Source organism: Hippocampus zosterae, chromosome 5 (genome assembly GCF_025434085.1).
Source record: "Hippocampus zosterae strain Florida chromosome 5, ASM2543408v3, whole genome shotgun sequence".
NCBI lineage: Eukaryota > Metazoa > Chordata > Actinopteri > Syngnathiformes > Syngnathidae > Hippocampus > Hippocampus zosterae.
Window position 1 is genome coordinate 1,319,460 of NC_067455.1, and position 18,798 is coordinate 1,338,257.

The 18,798-nt window shown below is 49.0% G+C and overlaps 3 protein-coding genes and 1 non-coding gene across 7 annotated transcripts; all 4 read left to right on the top strand.

The window, feature by feature from the left end:
• The first annotated feature begins 585 nt into the window (after window positions 1-585).
• Window positions 586-8,005, top strand: LOC127600995 (D(2) dopamine receptor A-like). Its single transcript, XM_052065957.1, has 8 exons — window positions 586-739; window positions 3,544-3,936; window positions 5,147-5,256; window positions 5,446-5,582; window positions 5,690-5,889; window positions 6,919-7,002; window positions 7,089-7,431; window positions 7,593-8,005. The coding sequence occupies exons 2-8, from the start codon at window positions 3,571-3,573 to the stop codon at window positions 7,787-7,789; spliced, it is 1,437 nt and encodes a 478-aa protein (XP_051921917.1). The 5' UTR covers window positions 586-739; window positions 3,544-3,570; the 3' UTR covers window positions 7,790-8,005.
• Window positions 8,006-8,937: 932 nt separating this feature from the next.
• LOC127601008 (nuclear inhibitor of protein phosphatase 1-like) lies at window positions 8,938-12,037 on the top strand. The gene is made up of 7 exons (XM_052065979.1): window positions 8,938-9,056; window positions 9,494-9,554; window positions 10,253-10,406; window positions 10,675-10,892; window positions 10,985-11,129; window positions 11,240-11,304; window positions 11,446-12,037. Exons 1-7 carry the CDS (start codon window positions 9,004-9,006, stop codon window positions 11,797-11,799), a joined length of 1,050 nt encoding a protein of 349 aa, XP_051921939.1. The 5' UTR covers window positions 8,938-9,003; the 3' UTR covers window positions 11,800-12,037.
• On the top strand, window positions 9,973-10,146 carry LOC127601523 (small Cajal body-specific RNA 1). The gene has a single exon (XR_007962587.1). It is a non-coding gene; the product is annotated as a small Cajal body-specific RNA 1 (non-coding RNA).
• Window positions 12,038-13,083: 1,046 nt separating the features above from the next.
• LOC127600988 (KH homology domain-containing protein 4-like) lies at window positions 13,084-18,798 on the top strand. Of its 4 annotated transcripts, none has more exons than XR_007962460.1 (14): window positions 13,084-13,254; window positions 13,502-13,682; window positions 14,164-14,292; window positions 14,518-14,597; window positions 14,710-14,762; window positions 14,838-15,016; window positions 15,222-15,433; window positions 15,825-15,885; window positions 15,961-16,021; window positions 16,110-16,450; window positions 16,623-16,769; window positions 17,260-17,341; window positions 17,525-17,610; window positions 18,211-18,274. XR_007962460.1 is itself a non-coding variant. In XM_052065945.1 (14 exons), the coding sequence occupies exons 1-14, from the start codon at window positions 13,226-13,228 to the stop codon at window positions 18,435-18,437; spliced, it is 1,899 nt and encodes a 632-aa protein (XP_051921905.1). In that variant the 5' UTR covers window positions 13,084-13,225; the 3' UTR covers window positions 18,438-18,798. The 4 variants fall into 4 exon arrangements, 2 of the variants coding, with proteins under 2 accessions (XP_051921905.1, XP_051921906.1); XR_007962461.1 differs by having other exon boundaries at window positions 18,208-18,271; XM_052065945.1 differs by having other exon boundaries at window positions 17,232-17,341; window positions 18,208-18,798.

Sequence of the window (18,798 nt, forward strand, 5' to 3'; positions counted from 1 at the left end):
ATTAAGGGAAGAAGTTTGGAGGTGGAACAAAGACTCGGCCAACAAGAACCAGGAAGTTTGGGTTCTCATTAGGATGAAACTTTAATTTGGTCCCGCGTGACTTCAATGCAACAGAAATTTACATTGAGTAGAAGTAGTGAGAAACTTTTTTTTTTTTTTTTACGTGTGGCTTCCGAAATAAGTGTATTTGAATTGTTTTGATAATGGTTTATGAACTGGTTGTTTGGTTCGCAGTCTCAGGCTAGACGACAAACTGCAGGAATAAATTCTACCAGTGGCAAACGAAGCTGCTCTTCCGGATGGAAAGCGCACCGCCAGTCATTTTTTTTTTAAAGTGTTTTGGTTTTTGCCAATCTTGGCATAAACCACCATAAAACACCCAGACCTCAAGGAAGCCGATGGAAAGATCGGCGTTTTCTTCAGCTTGCCTTTGATTGGCTGATTCGCCTGTCAGTCAAACCATTCAAAGTCCCTCAGGTGTGCTTCGGTTCCACTCCGCCAATGATGTGTCAGCTCCACCGCGTGCGCGTCTACAATGTCCGCCCATCCACTCCCCGCCCCTCGAGCACACGAACTTGGTGAGTGCGGAGTCGCTGCCAAAACGGGCGGCGAAGAAAGAACGCGCCGGTGAGGGGCGGAAGCTAAGCGCGAGCCGGCCGCGGTCGAGGCTCCGGACGCCGCTTTGCTCCATCCGACGAGGTGCTGACAGAGGAGCGGACTGAAGCCTGCCTGCCGCCGGGTACGTCAACTGTTCAAGCAACCAAGCTCTTATGGAAGGAGTGCTTCTTATTGTCATTACTCTCTGATCATGATGCGTCGCCGGAAGCTGCGATGCAACATAGTCACTGTGAAATGATTGCAACGTTGACATGTTTGAAATACAGCCCAGAGTTACCTTTGAACTTGGATTCCCAATAGATTTCTTCTCTTAATTCTCCGTGGCACGTTGTTGAATTTTCTGCTCCTTTTCAAACTTTTGCGTTAATTTGACAGATTTAATCGAAAATAAAATTCCGTTGATATTCGGGCTTTTTATTCCAAGGAAATGTTGGGAGGTATGAGAAAGTGGACCTTTTAAAATGGGAGATAGATTATAAAATTATAAATAATATATATATATTATATATATAATAATTATAAATAAAAATTATAAAAAATATTTTTTATAATTTTTATAATATATTTTATACTTTATATATTAAAGAAATAATGGAATTCTGGCATGCAAATTGATAGAAAACGAGATCTAAACTATCTTTAAAAGACTTGAATTCAATTTTTTTTCACGCTTTTAGATATACACACTCAGCTTTTTAAATGTATGAGCAATCTCTTTTTTTAATGCTGAATTTTGCATCACTACATTCATCCAGAAAGTCGTTTTACAAAACATAGGTGAAGTTACGTTTTTTTAAATTAAAATATAGGAAAGCCGTTTTTTTTTTTTTGGTAGGCTACTTTGAAAAAAAAAAATCAATGAAGATACATCTGGAAAAACATGAATCGCAACTTGATTTATAAAGCATTTTAAAAACAACCATAGCTGCGTCTAAAGTGCCGTACAGAAAGAAAAAAAATTATATATATGTATATATATATATCTGTGGCCTCACCCGGTTTTGGAACTCAACGAGCCTCTTTCAAGGACATACCTGACAATCTGTGCGGGAAAAGGAGGTCAAACCGATAACCTCCTGATGACGATCCGCTCAAACCCGCGGCAAGCCAGCGCACCCCACATCCCCCTCCCACCGGCATCACAACATATTTAGCCCACCATAAATCTGAACTCCAGGAGGTTCCGTGTTGCAGCGCTGACCTTGGAGCTGTTTACGGCGTTTGAGTTTTGTGGCCTCCAAATGTTCCGCCGTGCATTGGCCACATATCATGACCCAAAATAGAATTATGTTGCCGGTTAGCGTCCCGTATCTGTCTGGCATGTGTGGGTCCAATTTGGGAGAATTCTCCACCAGTATGAAATGACCCGAAAATGTCCTCTTTGAACCAAAGTGCTGGATTTGGTGGGTCTTTTCAGACAAAGTTTCTTGAGCATTTTTTCTGGGTCTGCCCATGACGGACATGTCACTCAAAAAAAAGGTGAAAACTTGAAAATGGGGCAAAAAGGCCCAAATTAGGAACCAAAAAAAATCTGTAAGGCTTCACACGCCATTCCAGGCACGGATGCTTGATGTATTGATTTTCAGTTTCGATCCAACATGGTTGACACCCTCTGTCTTTTGTCAACCACAAGGCACTCGTTCTCAGTCGATTCGTGATGGACGAAGGTCATCTTCCCGAGAGAAACTCGCTCCCTTTGCTCAGTATCATTGTTCGGAAAAAAAAGATGCTTGCTTACAAATCCAGTGCTCGGCGGCACTTGCCGTCTTGAATCACACATCACGCAACGCGGTCTGAGAGGATTTGGGGGGCGGGGGGTTGGTTCAAAAGAATTTGGGGGAGGGCGGCACGATAGCGGAAAGCGCATCCATCACGCTGCGTCTGATTTCGTTTTAGCTTTTTATTTTTAGCGTTTGGATGAGTAGGACAGCCACCTTTGAGAAATGTGATGTCGGCCATGTTTGTCAGCCAATTTTATGGCGTGTGATGTATGACGGTGGTCGCCGTGGCGCCTGCAGCTTCCTGTGGTTGCGAAATCACCACTCGCTGGATACCAGTTAAGAATAATGAAGCTTTTTTTTTCTTCCTTTGTTTACAAAAAGCCTCTGAAAATAAGTGTGAAAAAAATGCGGCAACTTGTTACGCCCGAGTACCGTTCAGAATACAAATGCATTTTTTTTTTCCTAGCCGTCCCATCCAAAATGAGTCGGCAACCTAGCAGATGTTTGTGTGAGGTCGGCCATGTTTGTTGATATGTCTCGCTGACCGTCTATGCCAGGGGTGTCCAAACTTTTTGCCAAGGGGGCCAGATTTTATGTGGTAAAATGTCGGGGGGGCCGACCTTGGCTGACATTCTTTACATTGAACAACAATATTGTTCAACAAATTTTAGTAAGCCAGTCTGTTTCACATTTCCATTTTTATTTTAATTTCAACAATCTTAAGAATTTCTTTTGGTTCATTTGAAACAGGAATTTGAAATATGACATATCAGTCAATCTAAACACGGAGTGATGTCTTGTTAACTCGTGAGTGATGCCCTCTAGTGTCTAAATGCTATTACTCATTTAGTGAATGCTATTACTCATTTAGCCACTAGAGGGAAGCAGTACTCTATGAAACATCACTCACCAGTCTACGAGACCTCAGTCAATGCAACACGTGTTCCATTGCGCCCAACCTGCGGGCCAGGCGGCACTGATTTTATGACGGGGGCCGAGGGCCGGATGAAATTCGACCGCGGGCCGGACTTTGGACATAACTGGTCTATGCGGACGTTGACGTCCGCGAGGTGTGTCGAGTACGTGCATTTTCGGCGCACAAGCCAATCTGGTTTGCCGCGACTGAGTCGGAACTCGTTTTCAAGAATGTCTCGAGTGCTTTGAAAATGAGCTAAGCATCTTCTTTTGTGTCAACGCCTTTCAGAGCCAACATGTCCACCGAGGCGTCACCATGACTTCTCACAACGACTCCGCCGACATTTCCCTCCTTCCTCCACTTCCACCCTCCTCCTTATCGTCAACCCCCCATCTCAACTCCTCGCCGGCCCCGGCCTCCGCCGCCCCCTCGTACGTCCCGCCGTCCTTGGCCGGCAATTGCAGCGGAGGAGCGTCCTGGCCCTCCTCGCCGCCGTACAACTTCTACGCCGTGCTGCTCGTGCTGCTCATCTTCTGCGTGGTGTTCGGCAACGTGCTGGTGTGCGTGGCCGTGTCGCTGGAAAAAGCCCTGCAGACCACCACCAACTACCTCATTGTTTCCCTGGCTGTGTCCGACCTGCTACTGGCCACCCTGGTCATGCCTTGGGGGGTCTACCTGGAGGTAGGACGGCAAAGACCCACTCGCAGTTTTCATCCCGATATGGTCATCCGTTGTTTTCTTACTAGAAGACTGTAAAAAAAAAATAATAATAAAACGCTCAAAGACCAAGCTAAATGCGCTTGCGGATATTTTACTGAGCAGTCGTTGCTGGGGAAACAACGCAGGGCAGAATAATCGGTGCCCCAGAGTCCGATTCACAATTGCATTCACTGTGATGTTTCCTTTCCAAAGGGCGAAACACGCACACACACTGAGCCAAAGAATAAAGATAAATACACATGCCGTTATTGAACTGATTAGCGGTTGCTGGGCAGACTTTGTGGGGGCAGAATTAATTGTGCCCCACCATTCCATTTTCCATTAATTCAAAAATTTCAAAAATCAAAAATTCACCATGCTGGTCTTTTTCCAGAGGCCTAAAGGAAACACACACACACACACACACACACACACACACACTGAGCCAAAGAATAAAGATAAATACACATGCCGTTATTGAACTGATTAGCGGTTGCTGGGCAGACTTTGTGGGGGCAGAATTAATTGTGCCCCACCATCCCATTTACCATTAATTCAAAAATTTCAAAAATCAAAAATTCACCATGCTGGTCTTTTTCCGGAGGCCTAAAGGAAACACACACACACACACACAACACATAAGCGATAGAAAAAAGTTCAACACACTTGCAGTTATTGAACTGAGCAGCTGTTGCTGGGCAGACTACGTGGGGCAGAATCATTTTTGCCCCACAGTTCACATCGCACATTACAAAATGTGACTGTTGCGTTCACCAAAGATTCTCAATTGCGAATCCAGCTCGCCATAATCGGAACTCTCTGCTGTCGAAAATGGACGGTAGATCGTCATTCGGCGATCGGCCAGAATTTACCGCGCCGAAAGTCTTCTCGCTGCAGCTCAGCTGCCGCCAGAATGAGAAGAGACAAGTGAAGGGTTGATGCGCAACTTAATTTGAGGGATTGTTGTTATTAGGGCGCCCATTAAAGTGAATTATTTCAAAATGGAAGCCTGACGAATTGCGAGCTCCCGTCTCGGCGGACAATAAACGATTCATGTCGAGGGGCTAATTAATCACCCGTCGTGGCAGGCGCATTGTGCAAGATGCGCAGTCGATGGACGGATTGCGCCCCTCGGACATGGCCGCTGTCCTTTTTGCGGGGGTGGGCTCATGGCGCGTGTTTGAACTTGAAGGTGGTGGGCGAGTGGCGCTTCAGCCTGATCCACTGCGACGTCCTGCTGACGCTCGACGTGATGATGTGCACCGCCAGCATCCTCAACCTGTGTGCCATCAGCATCGACAGGTACGCTCCCCGCGCTCGAGTTTTACTCACTTTTTGCAAAAAACGGGCTGCCGTACATCTTACGAGTCACCGCAAAAGACGAGTCCACCGAGGGTTCAGCCGTACCGCAAAAGTGGCGTTTCCTTCAAAGCTAAACAAGACCGTGGCGACTTGATGTCAAGTTGGATTGGATTTGTGTGCGCGGCGCAGGTACACGGCGGTGGCCATGCCCTTGGTGTACAACACGCGCTACAGCTCCAGGAGGAGGGTGGCGCTGATGATCGCCGCCGTTTGGTTCCTGTCTTTCGCCATCTCCTGCCCGCTGCTTTTCGGACTCAACAACACCGGTAGCACGCAAAACATCAACCGGTGACGTCGGCACGCGGACCACAATTTTTTTTTTTTTCTTGGTGGAATGAGCCGAGGTGATCGAAGTGCGTTTCCTGTCTCCCAGCGGATCGTGAAGGCACCACGTGCAGCTTCGCCGACCCGGCCTTCGTGGTGTACTCGTCAGTGGCGTCCTTCTACGTGCCCTTCATCGTCACCTTGCTGGTGTATGCTCAGATCTGCGTGGTCCTGCGCAGGCGCGGCCGACGCATGGCGCGGCCCCGAGGGCGTGGCGGCGGGCCCGAGGAGCCGCGGCGGCGCAGGAAGGTAGCAGGGGGCTGGGGTTGTCGTTTTCATGGCTGTTGGTGGAGCGTCTTGCAATTTCTCAGCATTTTATGGAACTGCGAAGTGAATATCGAGTCGATCGGTGAGCACAAGCTTCGATCAAAATCCAACCGGATCAATCCAATAAAGCTGCGTCGTCACCATCTCGACCCTGATCGCATCGGGACTTGTCATGTGATTCCGCCTCCCCAAGAAATTCACTTCAGTAGTTTGTGGCTTGATGGAAAAGCACAAAAGTGTTTCTGGTGATCTTCGTACAAGAGTTCAGGTAAAAACAAAGTAAACTGGAAAACAAGAAACTCAGAAGCAGATCTTGGATTTGACTTTAAAGGCTCTCGAAGTTGCAAACTAACAAAAATGGAGTTGGCTCCCTCCATTGCTTCTAGCGGCGCTCGAAAAAGCGAACGTCGTCGTGTACACTTCAAGCAACCAAGTTGAATCGAAAATAGACACGTAACAATTGCATAAAAGGACTCTGTTGGAGCTCCTGCTGTTACGTTAGTCTCTCGCTGTTCGTGTGTAGGCATCATTGCTGGTGACTACACTCGGTTCGAGGCACAAGACTGGAGACGTTTCTTATTTTTCTGTGGTCGCTACCACCGAGTCGCTGAACACCCGACGTGCCTCAATGCATCGTCACTGCCGGAAGCGAACTGCAGGGAAGCTCCACCCCCTTTATTTATATACACCCCATGATACGGTATCCTTCCACACAAAATAGTACCAAATATTTAGTCATAATGCCAGTGGCATACGTCGTCACTCAACAGAACAGATTTACAATGGACTTTTCTGCTCCCGGTAGTCATGGCCGCGATGCGTCTTTGGTCAGCGAAATGGAGAGCGCCTTTTTGTTATTGTTAGCGAGCAGGCTAACCACGATGGTTGGCGAAATCCCTCCGAGAAAGACGACGCGATTTCGAAGCAAACGTTTTCGAGCCTGGGCCGCGAGGAAAAAAACCTGCCAACGGGGGTTCGGTTCTTCCCGCTCTTTCCGTTTGTGTCTTCCAGAATAAATGTACGCAGCCGGAGGATGTGAAGCTCTGCGCTTTGATCCTGAGACCCTCCACCGCAGGGGCCCGGCGCAAGCGGACGGTGAGTCTTTTTTCCGGGCGGCCGGATTGAGATGAGAGGCCTCCGCGCGCGATGACTTGATGAAATGTTGCGTTTGCTTGTTGGAGACGCTGGTGAAGGAGGCGCAGGTGCACCCTTCGGAGACGGAGCGCCGTCGTTTCCTGCCGCGGCCCGAACGGAGCGCGGCCGCGCCGCCCGGCGAGCGGACGTCGCGCCCGCGTCCCGGCCGGGCGACCATCTCGCTGTCCGTCTCGGTGGAGCCCGCCGCGGCGCTCCCGTGCGCGGTGACGCGTTCGGCCCCGACGCCCCGGCCTCCCACGCTGCGGGACGGCATGAGGGGCCGCGAGGGCTGGCGGGAACGCGGCGGCGGCGGCACCAAGGAGAGATCCGGGGGCAGGATGTCGCAGCAGAAGGAAAGGAAGGCCACGCAGATGCTCGCCATCGTGCTCGGTGAGCCGCCCCACGACACGTACAAATCGGATCGCAATTGGAGTGGAGAGAGAAAGAAAACTGAATCCGATGGCAACAGTGCAAATCAAACCCTTCTTGAATCTTATCCCACCCCATGTATGAAGATGCATCTTGTCATATCGCCCCTCCTCCCTCCCCAGGCGTGTTCCTAATCTGCTGGCTGCCCTTCTTCTTGACACACGTCCTGAAGGCTCACTGCGCCAGCTGCTGCATTTCGCCGTCGCTCTACAGCGCCGTCACGTGGCTGGGCTACCTCAACAGCGCCGTCAACCCCGTCATTTACACCACCTTCAATGTGGAGTTCCGCAAGGCCTTCATCAAGATCCTCCTCTGTTGACCGCGTTCCGACGTCGAGGTGATCGTCGCGGGACGCGGAACACTTTGCTCTACTCTTTGTATTTTTTTTTCTCGCAAGTCAGGATGAGATCATAAAATGTACAGATCACTTTTTTCTTTTCTTTTTTTTTTAAGCAACGCAGGCAAGAGCATGAAAACAAAGACAGAAACCTGCATCCAAATGTCTCTCGCTATGCATCTGGAAACAGAAACAAAATGTCCAAAGGGAACAAGCGCAAACCTGCATTTCTATCACTGGTGGAATTCCTTGTCCCCTGCTTCTTGCAAGTTGTTTGGAGGGGACGTTGTCTCCAAATTAAATTCCAAGACACTGAACTTGTCTTTGTTAATTTAATGTGTGTATACATTTATATAGTTTGGCCTTCTATTTCGGTCCATGAGCGGGTCAGAAAACGAAAACGCTTTCAGTCTGATGCAAGCGGAAAAAATATCCATAATCATATCATTTCATAATCCTAATGCATAAACCATTAGTGTCATAAGTGGAGCTATGCAAATAGACTTCAACGTCAGCGCAAATCTGGTTCCTGTCACGAGACGCCAACGGGTCTCCTGGAAATTTGACATCTCCAGGCTTAATTCCTTCACTTTCCCCACAGCAGTCACTCGAGTGTCTGCCGCATCGTGATTAACGGGGAAAAGGACTTGCTGCATGCTGACAAGACTTGAAGCTTACTTTCAGTAATTTGCCTTGTTGCTCGAGACAGTTTTACTTAACTGACATTTTGTCAGGTGTGTCTATCGCAGCTACAGCCACCAAAAATGGCTTTGTTTTTTTTTTATTAATCCAGTTTGGGGTTTTTTTTCATATTTTTTAATGGTTTGTTTTCGTTGTTTTATTTATTGATTTATTTGTTGCGTGCAAGCCTCGTAATCAACAAGTGAAACTCACCGTTGAAAAAACGTCAAGTGGAAACATGTAACATGAAATATTTCAAAATAAAAGTACAATGGTACAGTATGATAAACAAGTAGGTGTCTGTTCTGTGGTATTATTCTTTGTTAAGTGGTCGGTAGTGCGTTTTAATCCACCTGCGGCTGTTGCGAAAACGCTACGTCGAGAAAGATGCGTTGGATTAAATTGTGTCAGTCTTGAGTGAATGCGTCTCTTTTGGGTGGAACTCCATTTCCCGACAGCACCCGCGGTGAGACGTGACCCAGCACGCACCGCGGCTTTGAGAGGATGAGGCCAAGATGGCGACGAAAGCTAGTACAGAGGGCCCTCCTCCTTTTGATTGTCCATCATGGTGAGAAAGTGCACTCTCTTACCCTATAACCTTGGGGCGCGGTAAGGTCGCCGATGCACCGAAAACCCGTCAAAGTTTTACAAAGTTGAACGAACCTCGTTTAGCGAGTGCCGTTTTGTGCTCTTCGCCGGCGTCGCTAGCCTTAGCGTGTCGCCGATGCTTAGCAGCTCGCAATGTTAGCACCGAAGGACTTCACTCGCATGTCGATCGCATCTGAAAATTATCATTCCATCAGTACCGAAGGCAATTTATTTACACAACCATGTAGGGAAATTGCTACGTTTCGTGAATGTACTTAATGATGTGTCTTTTTTTCTACACGAGCGCGGTCGAAATCAATGGTAGCGTTTGAAAACTGTCAGTCGTGACTCTCATTCATTGCACTTGGGTCTCTTGCGAGTGTGATTATGCCTAGTTTAACAAGCACTTGATTTCAGGGGAGGCAAGCCACCCGTCGGGCTCCACCTCGACGTGATGAAAGGAGACAAACTGATCGAGGTAAGCCGAGTGTGATATCCACATCACCTGGGGCAGTTTGTTTTTTGCCTCGGCCCGCTTTTGTAAAGTTGAGGTTTGTAATGCAGAAAACTAGCACAGACATTTATAGACTATTTATACACGACGTAATACACTAACAAAAGAGAATTTATGCAATAAATAATGGCTTAATAAAGCGTGATTAATTGATGTTGAGCCAGTAGTCACATGAAAAACGGTGTGCCTTTAAATAGGAGTTTGGCCAGTGATTTGTTGAATGGTGAGTTCCTGGTTGTCTATCCAATAAACAACTATCTTTGGTTCCAAAGCGGTAATTCGGAAAAATGGTCTTGTTATAAATACACTTAGCCGCAAAATGGAATGGAGTTTTAAAAGAAAAAGAAAAATCTTTCGTAAGTGTGTATTATGTTGAATTGAATAGCACCAGATACAAGCTCGGCAGCCCGGTGAGTCCCAGTTGTGTTGCACGCTGGCCTCCCGTCCTCCCCGTGGCTGCACGGCTTCCGGAAGGTGCCAGAGCAACACCCAGCCCTGATATTTAAGCTTCTCAGTGGGGAGCGCCACTGTTGAGTTATGGCTCAGAGGCACAGCTGACCCACTGCGAATCGTTGCCTGGCCGACCCACCCGTGCGCCTACTGACGGCGGGCTTTCTTCTCTGCTCTTTTTTTTTCTTTTTTGTTTCTCTCCTTTTCCCCAGAAACTGATCATCGACGAAAAGAAATTCTACTTGTTTGGCCGCAATCCGGACTGGTGCGACTTCACCATCGACCATCAGTCGTGCTCGCGCGTCCACGCCGCCCTGGTCTACCACAAACATCTGAAGAGGCTCTTTCTTATCGACCTCAACAGCAGTAAGATGCCATTAAAAGGAATTTGCGCAAAACTGGAGGCCTCAAGTCGAAGTGAATCTGGTACCGACGCAATTGGTGGAGTTGCGGTCATTAAAAAAAAAAATCTTTTTTTTTTTTTTTTTTAAAGTGAGTTGACAGAAATTGCCAAATGTGTTTTTTTTAAAAAATCCTCTTCTCAATAATATATCAGTAACCTCCACAGTTGGATAACTTAAAGTCTGTCGCTACTGCACGCACCCGTTTGATTGTCCGCCGTGACGGTTTGCAGCCCACGGCACCTTCCTGGGGCACATCCGCCTGGAGCCGCACAAGCCCCAGCAGGTTCCCATCGACTCCACTCTGTCTTTCGGGGCATCCACGCGCACGTACACCATCCGAGAGAAGCCCCAAAGCCAGGGAGCCGCCGGCAGCGGGGACATTAAAATCGGCGACGAGGACGAGCTGAAAGGGCTTCTCGGCCTGCCCGAGGAGGAGACGGAGCTGGAGGTCTGTCGGCCGCCATTTGAGCGCCGTGACAATTTGTCAAGGAGCGTTCGGGGGTTGGATTTCAGCGCCCTGCCTGCGCCTTTTACCGCCAGAACCTGACCGAGTTCAACACGGCCCACAACAAGCGCATCTCCACGCTGACCATCGAGGAGGGCAACCTGGACATCCAGAGGCCCAAGAGGAAGAGGAGAAACTCCCGCGTCACTTTCAATGACGAGGACTCCATCATCAATCCGGGTACGGCTGGAAAATATTTTCCTCCATTTAAAAAATTCCGATTATTTGGGGGGGAACGAAGCGAAAGCTAACCGAAAGGACATTTTGCCTTCTTCGCAAATGCCTCGCAGAGGACATCGACCCTTCGGTAGGACGCTTTCGGAACATGGTGCAGACGGCCGTGGTCCCCATCAAGGTAAGAATCCTGAAGGCCTATCGTGGTCCGGTTTGTGTTGTGGTTTCTTTGACATCAGAAACGGTTATTTATAAAAAAAAACAACAACAACAATGTGCCATTTTCTGACCACGCTGTGATTGTGCACCCCCCCTGTGGCAGAAACGTCGCTCCGAGGGCCACAACACGTTGGGCCTCGACGACTTTGCGTCCAAGCGAGTGCACGGATACTCCCTGAGCGGCGGTCTCTACGGCGACCTGCCCCCCACCAGCCACGAAACGCAGCCCACGGGAGCCCCGGGCGGCGCCTCCATGCAGGGCGGCCTCCCCTTGCCCTTCCCCAACCCGGCCCCGGAGGTGGACCTGGCCCCCGAGGCTCCCCGACGCCCCGTCACCCTGGCCCCCGCCCCGGTCACGGTGCCCTACCTCCCAGAGACGCACAACGAGCCGCGCAAAAAGAAGTACGCCAAAGAAGCGTGGCCGGGCAAGAAACCCACGCCGTCGCTACTCATCTGAGACGCTTGCCCGCCCCCCCTGACCCTCCACCTGCTGACTCTCGAGTACCGGTGGGGCGACGCCACTCCCTCCTCACGTCTTATTTTAGCGCCGAGGCGCCCAAGGAGCTGCGTACGAGACAAGAGTTGGAGCCACCGTTGGAAGCGTCACATTTGTTTCTTCTACGTTTTCCACTTGTTTTACACTCTTTTCCATGTTTTTTGCAAATGCTATTAATAAATGGCAAAAGGATATTTTTTACACCCCGTATTTTAGTGTGACAAGGCACGACTTCCAGGAGGGAAGTGGATGTGTTTTTTTTTTATGTCAATACACCTGCTCACAAAAAGTTGGGGGAAATTCCACCTTTGGATGAAATTTCAGTTTGAACCTTGAGAGGTCAAATTTCATTTGACCTTTTTTTTTCATGTAAATTCGGGCTGATTGATTTTGAAAAAAATCAAATTGCGATTGCCATTTAATACGTCATTATTTTGTCAAGAACCGCTTCCAGTGTATTTTTTTCACCATTGTGGGATTTCATTAATGCTTTCGTTTTGACGGTTCGGCTTTTGCAAAAACGAGCACAAGCTGTGAATTAAAGATGAAAGACGCTTTATCTACTTCAGTTAAGAGTTGGTGAACTTGCTAAATACTTTTGACTTGCAGTCTTTTAAGTGTCCTTTTCAATGCGAATTGCAAAACCAAACGTTTCGTGAGTCGTGTATATGCTCATGATATTGTATTCCGCCTCTGTGATGTGTTTGACTCGATGGTGATTAAAAAAAAAAAAAAAACTACCGGATCAGCACGAGCGACTTGAGCGCGCGTCAGTTTTCAGGCGGGAGATGCAAAGCGTCCTCGGTTTACGATAGTGTTTGGTTCCTAGGCAACAGTTCAACCCGAATTTGAATGGATGTCGCCATAGTTCATCACAAAAAAAATAAGACTGTCGTCATTTCACAATGCAAAAGAGAAACGTCTTTCCCTACTGCTCATATGTTGATGCTGACTTGAAATTGTCTTGCATTTTTAAGCCAGAGAATACAACGGATAATTTTAACAAGCAATCGCGGTAATGCGCAGAATATAGTCCAAAAATATAAAATGTATAACGTAAAAATCACTTTATGATTTATTATTTTGACTTGAGGGTCCGGACAGAGGAGGTCGGCGGTCCGGTGGCGGATCGCGGTCCACCAGTTGAGGAACGCTGATATCTACTGTACCTCCAAAACGGAACAGGTGAGCGCCACCATTTTGAAAAACGACCACATTGTCTTTGTCGCCCTCTCACGGCGGCTTTGAGCAACAACACACAAACCGGAGACGGAAGCGTCGGCTAGCTTAGTTCAGCGTCAGTTCGTGCCGTACGTGTGCTAAATATAGGAGAAGACAACCCTCGCGTGTGTTTTACACGGCGAAAGAGGAACTCTTAAGGACCTATATGTCATTAGGTGGAAGTCAAAACGGCGGGTGAGCTTGCGTTCGTGTAATATTTTCGCCGTCGTCATTTATACCCTTGTGATATTTATGTAATCACGGAGGACTCTGGCTGCGAATTAGCTTTGTAGCTAGCCACATTTTATTCCAACGGGCTACATACCTTTCCGTCTATAAAAATACCGCAATCACAACAAGGCCTGTAATCATACGATCATATTATAAACCTTCCACTTGGCTGTGTATGAGTAAACGGTGCGTTGTTGTTGTTTTACTTTAGCCGCCGCGCCAGCAAGTGGGACCAGCCGGGTCCCGGTTGCGGAGGACCGGGGGAGGCTGAGGCGGCACCCAGCGGAGCTCTGGACGCGGCCGCCGCCGTTGCCGCGAAGATTAACGCCATGCTCGTGGCCAAGGGCAAACTCAAGCCCTCGCAGATCGGCCCACCGGGGCCTGTTGAAAAGGTACCGCGACAAACGCTGCTTGCAAGCAAAGTTTTCCGCCGTTTGCTTTTGTTTAACCTGCTCCCGGAATGAGATTCGCTTGACACTGCCAGAGGTATGAACGTAATCATAGGCTTGTAGTTGGCAGTAGTTTAGAACTGCCCTGCGTCATAATGACACCCGGAGGCAGTTCGAATTGCAGCGGTACTTTCATTTACGAGTACAAAGGACCTCATTTACCTGTCAGCTTTATTTATGGATCCTTTTCGAAACCACCACACCGCTTCCTCCTATGAACTCCAGTTAGGAGGTGGGCAGCAGCATTTTGGACAAACCGGAGACATGATGAGATGTACAAGGGCCACCGAGACCAAACGCTTGAAGTGATTTGATTTTCTCCAGACAGCCAAAATGTGTCCATAAAAAGCATTTCCTATCAATTTAATCTTTGAGGTAAAACCACTCCGTTTATCGTCCCCCCCCACGTCCTTCTCCCTGACAGGTACTGGGCATTGGGAAACCTCAGGTGCCAGCCAAGACTAAAGACGACCTGGTGGTGGCGGAGGTCGAGATCAATGATGTCCCGATCACATGCCGGAATCTCTTGACGCGAGGACAGACGCAAGACGAGGTCAGTATGGATGACCGGACGCCTGATTCTCATGTTTTCGAAGCCTCATTTTAGGTACTTGGTGATTTTTTTTTTAAATCATTCAAATTTGACAGGGTTGTAAACTACATTCGTCTTTGGTTTGTTCAATTTCAATGGAACACGTATTCGATTTGAGGTTAGCTGCTTGATGGCCCACCACTGAATGAAATCGATTTGAAAACGTGCTCAACTCTTTGTTTCCAGATCAGTAAAGTGAGCAGTGCCGCCGTGTCCACCCGAGGACGCTACATGACTGCAGAGGAGAAGGGCAAAGCGCCACCCGGGTGACTTGCTCATTTATTATTATTTTTTTTGGGGGGGGGGCGGTTCTTGTTTTTTCTTTTTTTTTTTTTTAAATGTATGTCCTAATACAACCTCTTCGCTCTTTTGTCCCAGGGACCGCCCTCTATATCTGCACGTTCAGGGACAGACGCGGGAGCTTGTGGACCGTCAGTACAGTAGTCCTGCGTGTCATGTGTCATGACGGTGATTTATTTATTTGACATTTTCGTCTGCGCTTTTAGGAGCTGTAAACAAGATCAAGGAGATCATCACCAACGGGGTTGTGAAAGCGGCCACCGCCTCGTCGTCAGTCTCCTCGTCCTTCTCCTCCACCACCACGCCCGCCGTGACCGTTTATCAGCAAGTACCTCCACCTTCGCTTCCCCACATGGCGCACCACAAGCCGCACTTCCACACCGGGGTAAGAGGGCTACACGTGAGGATCTAAAACACACTGGGACCTTTACGTGAATTTGTTTGTTCCAGGGTCAAGCTCCTACCATAAAGACATTTTTGTAAAAAAAAGTTTTTGTGGAAATAACCTTTGGAAGTGCCACTTGAATTCCCGCGCGCTCCAAAAGAAGTTTTGCCTTGACAACCGTTTCCCCCGTGACATGTTCTGACAGATGCACTACGTTCAAGATAAGATCTTTGTGGGCCTGGAGCACGCCATCCCGGGCTTTGTGGTCAAAGAGCGGGTGGAGGGTCCCAGCTGCTCGTACTTGCAGCACATCCAGTCTGAGACCGGGGCCAAGGTCTTCCTCAGGGGAAAGGGCTCGGGCTGTCTGGAGCCCACATCTGGACGAGAGGCCTTTGAGCCCATGTACATCTACATCAGGTGGGGGTGGGGGGCGCTCAAGCCCCACCATTGATGTCCAGTCACTCAACACGCAGATCGGTTCGCCAATCCACTGTCAGCTGCGCTCATGCGTCAGGCCCCGCCTTTTAAAGGCACACACACCCACACTTAAACGTCACACAGACTACCCAAAAACTGCATTCCACATCAATTTGATGATTGTATTCCATGTTGAAATGAAACTCCTCAGCTCATCTCAACATCTTGGCATCAAAATGCCAGCAGATGGTAGCAAATCTCCGTTTGTCTCAAGAAAACTCCTTCACACGTTCCAACATCTGACGTGGTTTGAATCCCCAAATGCTCATTGACAACGCGCGCTGAATCAGGAGTACTTTGAGCTCACGGCGTTTCCCATCTTTCACTGCAGTCATCCCAAAGCGGAAGGTCTTGCAGCGGCCAAAACGTTGTGTCAAAACCTGCTCCAGACCGTGAGTAGCGCCTTTGCTCGCTCGCTCGCTCCCGTTCGCGTTGAACCGCGCTGAGCTTTTGTCTCCTTTGATTAGGTCCACGCGGAGTATTCTCGCTTCCTCGCTCAAATGAGCTCAGTGATGCCATCGCAACAAGGTACATTGTCAAAATTTCTATATTTTTATGTTCTGGATTTTTTTCCTTGGACAAGGCACTGACATTCGGACCCCTCCGCTCCTTGCAGGCTTCACGCAGCCCCCGGTGATGAACGGGATGCCCCCCTACTACCCCCCGGCCGGTTTCCAGCCGGGCTACCCCATGCCGGTGCCGCCGCCTCAGAACCAGCCCCCGCCCATGCCCTTCCCCGTGCACTCCCCCATGCCGCCCCCCGCGCCACCCAAGGTTGTTCTCCCTCAGTTCCCACCCACGCCGGTGCCTCCACCGCCGCCTCCAAATCTGGGCCCGCCGCTCTGTCCGGCGCCTCCCGTTTCCGCTCCCGTTCCGGCACCTCTTCCGCCACCCGTTCTCCCTCCGGTTCCGGTTCCGGCCCCTGTTCCAGTTCCTCCTCCGGCTTCGGTGGTTCAGGTACCCATTTGCGATCATTGGGAATGTCATACCGTGGGCGTGATTATTATAGCTGACAGCCAACAGAACACTCAAAAAAAAATTTTTTTTGGGGGGGGGGCGGGGGGTGGTGTTCGTGACGCCTTGATATTCCATACTTGGGGAAACAAACGTGTTTCTTGTCCCGGAGCAGACGCTTCCTCCCATGTCCTACGTTCCGTCGGCTGTGGCGCCGCCCAAAGCTCCGCCTCCTCCGTCCATGTCGGCCAATCCGGCGCAGAAAAGACGATTCACAGAAGAAGTGCCCGACGAGTGCGATAGTGGCCTGCTCGGCTATCAGGTGCCTTGCCTTTTCACACGCCATCATCATCATCATCATCATCATCATCATTAGCTGCACGCAAGTCAGCTGACTTCATGCTAAAATGCATGGGAAACGCCATCGATGGGCTAACACAGATTAGCATCGCTATTCGCTTAGCATATGCAGAACAAATATGCAAATAGAAGCTTCAATCAAGCATATCTCATCCCCCCACACTGTGGGAACAATTCAAACTCTTGAAATTTGCTTTAGTTTTGTCTCTTTTTTTTAAATCACGTTGGTGTGTGAAGCTTTTCGACGTGCTTAGTGGGGAAGAAATATTTTCTGTGAAAAATTGTGACCCAGGAAAAGTTGGTCAGACACCTGCTCAGAAATAAGAGAAGGAAAAAAACTTAAAAAGTGACACTTGATGCTGTGGCCAGTAGAGTCAAGTTGAGGATGTCCGCTAATGGCGCCTGTGTGTCTTTCTGCTCATAGCATGGACCCATTCATATGACTAATTTAGGTGCAGGCTTCTCCGCGGGCTGCCCCGAGACTGCAGGACCTCCACCTTCGAGTTCCTCTGGCCCGACGAGTGCGAGGGACAGGTACGCACAGTTTAGTTGGAAATCGTTTCCCAAAATATTGCATGCAAACATATTGTAGTTGAAACAACTGCACCACAATTAAAACCACTGCCCTGTTTTTTTTTTATCAGTAGCGGAAATTTTTGTTGTTTTTATCTCTTTATCGCTCTAAATGTCTACGTGTCGGTTGTCTTGTTTCTTCAGTAGGCAGCTAATGCCTCCACCGCCGTTGCCCGTAAATGGTGTAAGACCCAAGATGGAGGAGAGGAGGCCACCGCAAGGCCCCGTGGGTAAGTCCAGTACGTCACATTGAGAAATGCCGTCCAAGTCCGCCCTCCGCGGAAGTGGAGTGTGCCCCCCCCCCCCACCCACCCACCCCCCGTTTTAGCGGGAATCCACATAGACTTAAACTAAAAAAATATCTCCTATGGCTGAGCTGAGGCAGGGTTGATGCATATCCACGACTCTTCCAGGATTCTGCACCAGCAACTAAAAAAAAAACCGCCAAATAGTTGCCGGAGCCTTTTATCCAGTGTCTTGTCCCGTTCTGATGACATCATCTGTGTGCGGCGTTGGCCTCCCTCACTAACGAGAGTCTCTCCTGTTTTTGTGTTTTCTCTTTTTTTCCTCTGTTTTTCCTCTCTTCCATGTCATCCCCGGGGGGCTGGGGGGGGCTGATAACGACTTGTCACGTGCCGCCATCCTGACGCTCCATTGGGTGCCCCCCCCCTCGACTGACCAATGGCGGTTGCGGGATGGCCCTCCCATCCTCCGCCAAACTAATCTTTTTCTTCCAATGTGGATTGTGTTGAATTGCTGCCGCCATGTTTTGTTGTTGTTGTTTTCTTGTCTCCCCCCCCCCTGCATCCTCCCCCGCCTCCTTTTAGCAGAGCCGACTGGGAAGAGGCTAAAAACGGGCTTGGTGGCATACACCGGCGACTCCTCCGACGAAGAGGAAGACCACCCGAGCTCCAAAGCCTCGGGGTCAGGTAACCCTGGGGGCTCTCCTTCTACCTCCTTAGACTGGATCCAGGGATACCGCTGCCCGCCGCCGCCGCCCCCCCGGGCGAAAACGCAGCCGCAGCAGCAGTCTATGCCTTTCTGGATGGCACCCTGAATGTTCCACAGCAGTTCTGCGCGGATGACTCGTAGCTTTGGGTTTAGTTCAAGTAAGCATATTTTGTGTTTTCTACACACATGTACAGTGTAAAGATGATTCTTTTTCGAAGTGACACTTTGCAAAGCTGCGGATGTTGGGAAGGTCACATCGGCAATGCCAGTTTGAATTTTGAAAAATAAAAAAAGTGAATATCTGAATAGATTCTTTGTGGAAACAATACAAAAGGATGAGCAGCTTTAATTTCATCCTTCTTCAGTCATGGACACAACATTTTGTTTTGTTTTTGTCGCAATTGTATTGGACTAATGTGTAGTAATTTAAATGTTGCTTTTTGGAAATAAAGTGGCGTAAATTATAA

What these genes read in the sequence shown, in the direction of transcription:
- LOC127600995 (XM_052065957.1), top strand. Translation starts at nt 3,571, where the DNA reads ATGACTTCTCACAACGACTCCGCCGACATTTCCCTCCTTCCTCCACTT. An exon ending in TTTCGGACTCAACAACACCG is followed by an intron (nt 5,583 to 5,689) that starts GTAGCACGCAAA and finishes CCTGTCTCCCAG; the next exon opens with CGGATCGTGAAGGCACCACG. An exon ending in GATGCTCGCCATCGTGCTCG is followed by an intron (nt 7,432 to 7,592) that starts GTGAGCCGCCCC and finishes CTCCCTCCCCAG; the next exon opens with GCGTGTTCCTAATCTGCTGG.
- LOC127601008 (XM_052065979.1), top strand. Translation starts at nt 9,004, where the DNA reads ATGGCGACGAAAGCTAGTACAGAGGGCCCTCCTCCTTTTGATTGTCCA. An exon ending in AAGGAGACAAACTGATCGAG is followed by an intron (nt 9,555 to 10,252) that starts GTAAGCCGAGTG and finishes CCTTTTCCCCAG; the next exon opens with AAACTGATCATCGACGAAAA. An exon ending in GGACTCCATCATCAATCCGG is followed by an intron (nt 11,130 to 11,239) that starts GTACGGCTGGAA and finishes AATGCCTCGCAG; the next exon opens with AGGACATCGACCCTTCGGTA.
- LOC127600988 (XM_052065945.1), top strand. Translation starts at nt 13,226, where the DNA reads ATGTCATTAGGTGGAAGTCAAAACGGCGG. An exon ending in GACGCGGGAGCTTGTGGACC is followed by an intron (nt 14,763 to 14,837) that starts GTCAGTACAGTA and finishes CTGCGCTTTTAG; the next exon opens with GAGCTGTAAACAAGATCAAG. An exon ending in AGTGATGCCATCGCAACAAG is followed by an intron (nt 16,022 to 16,109) that starts GTACATTGTCAA and finishes CGCTCCTTGCAG; the next exon opens with GCTTCACGCAGCCCCCGGTG.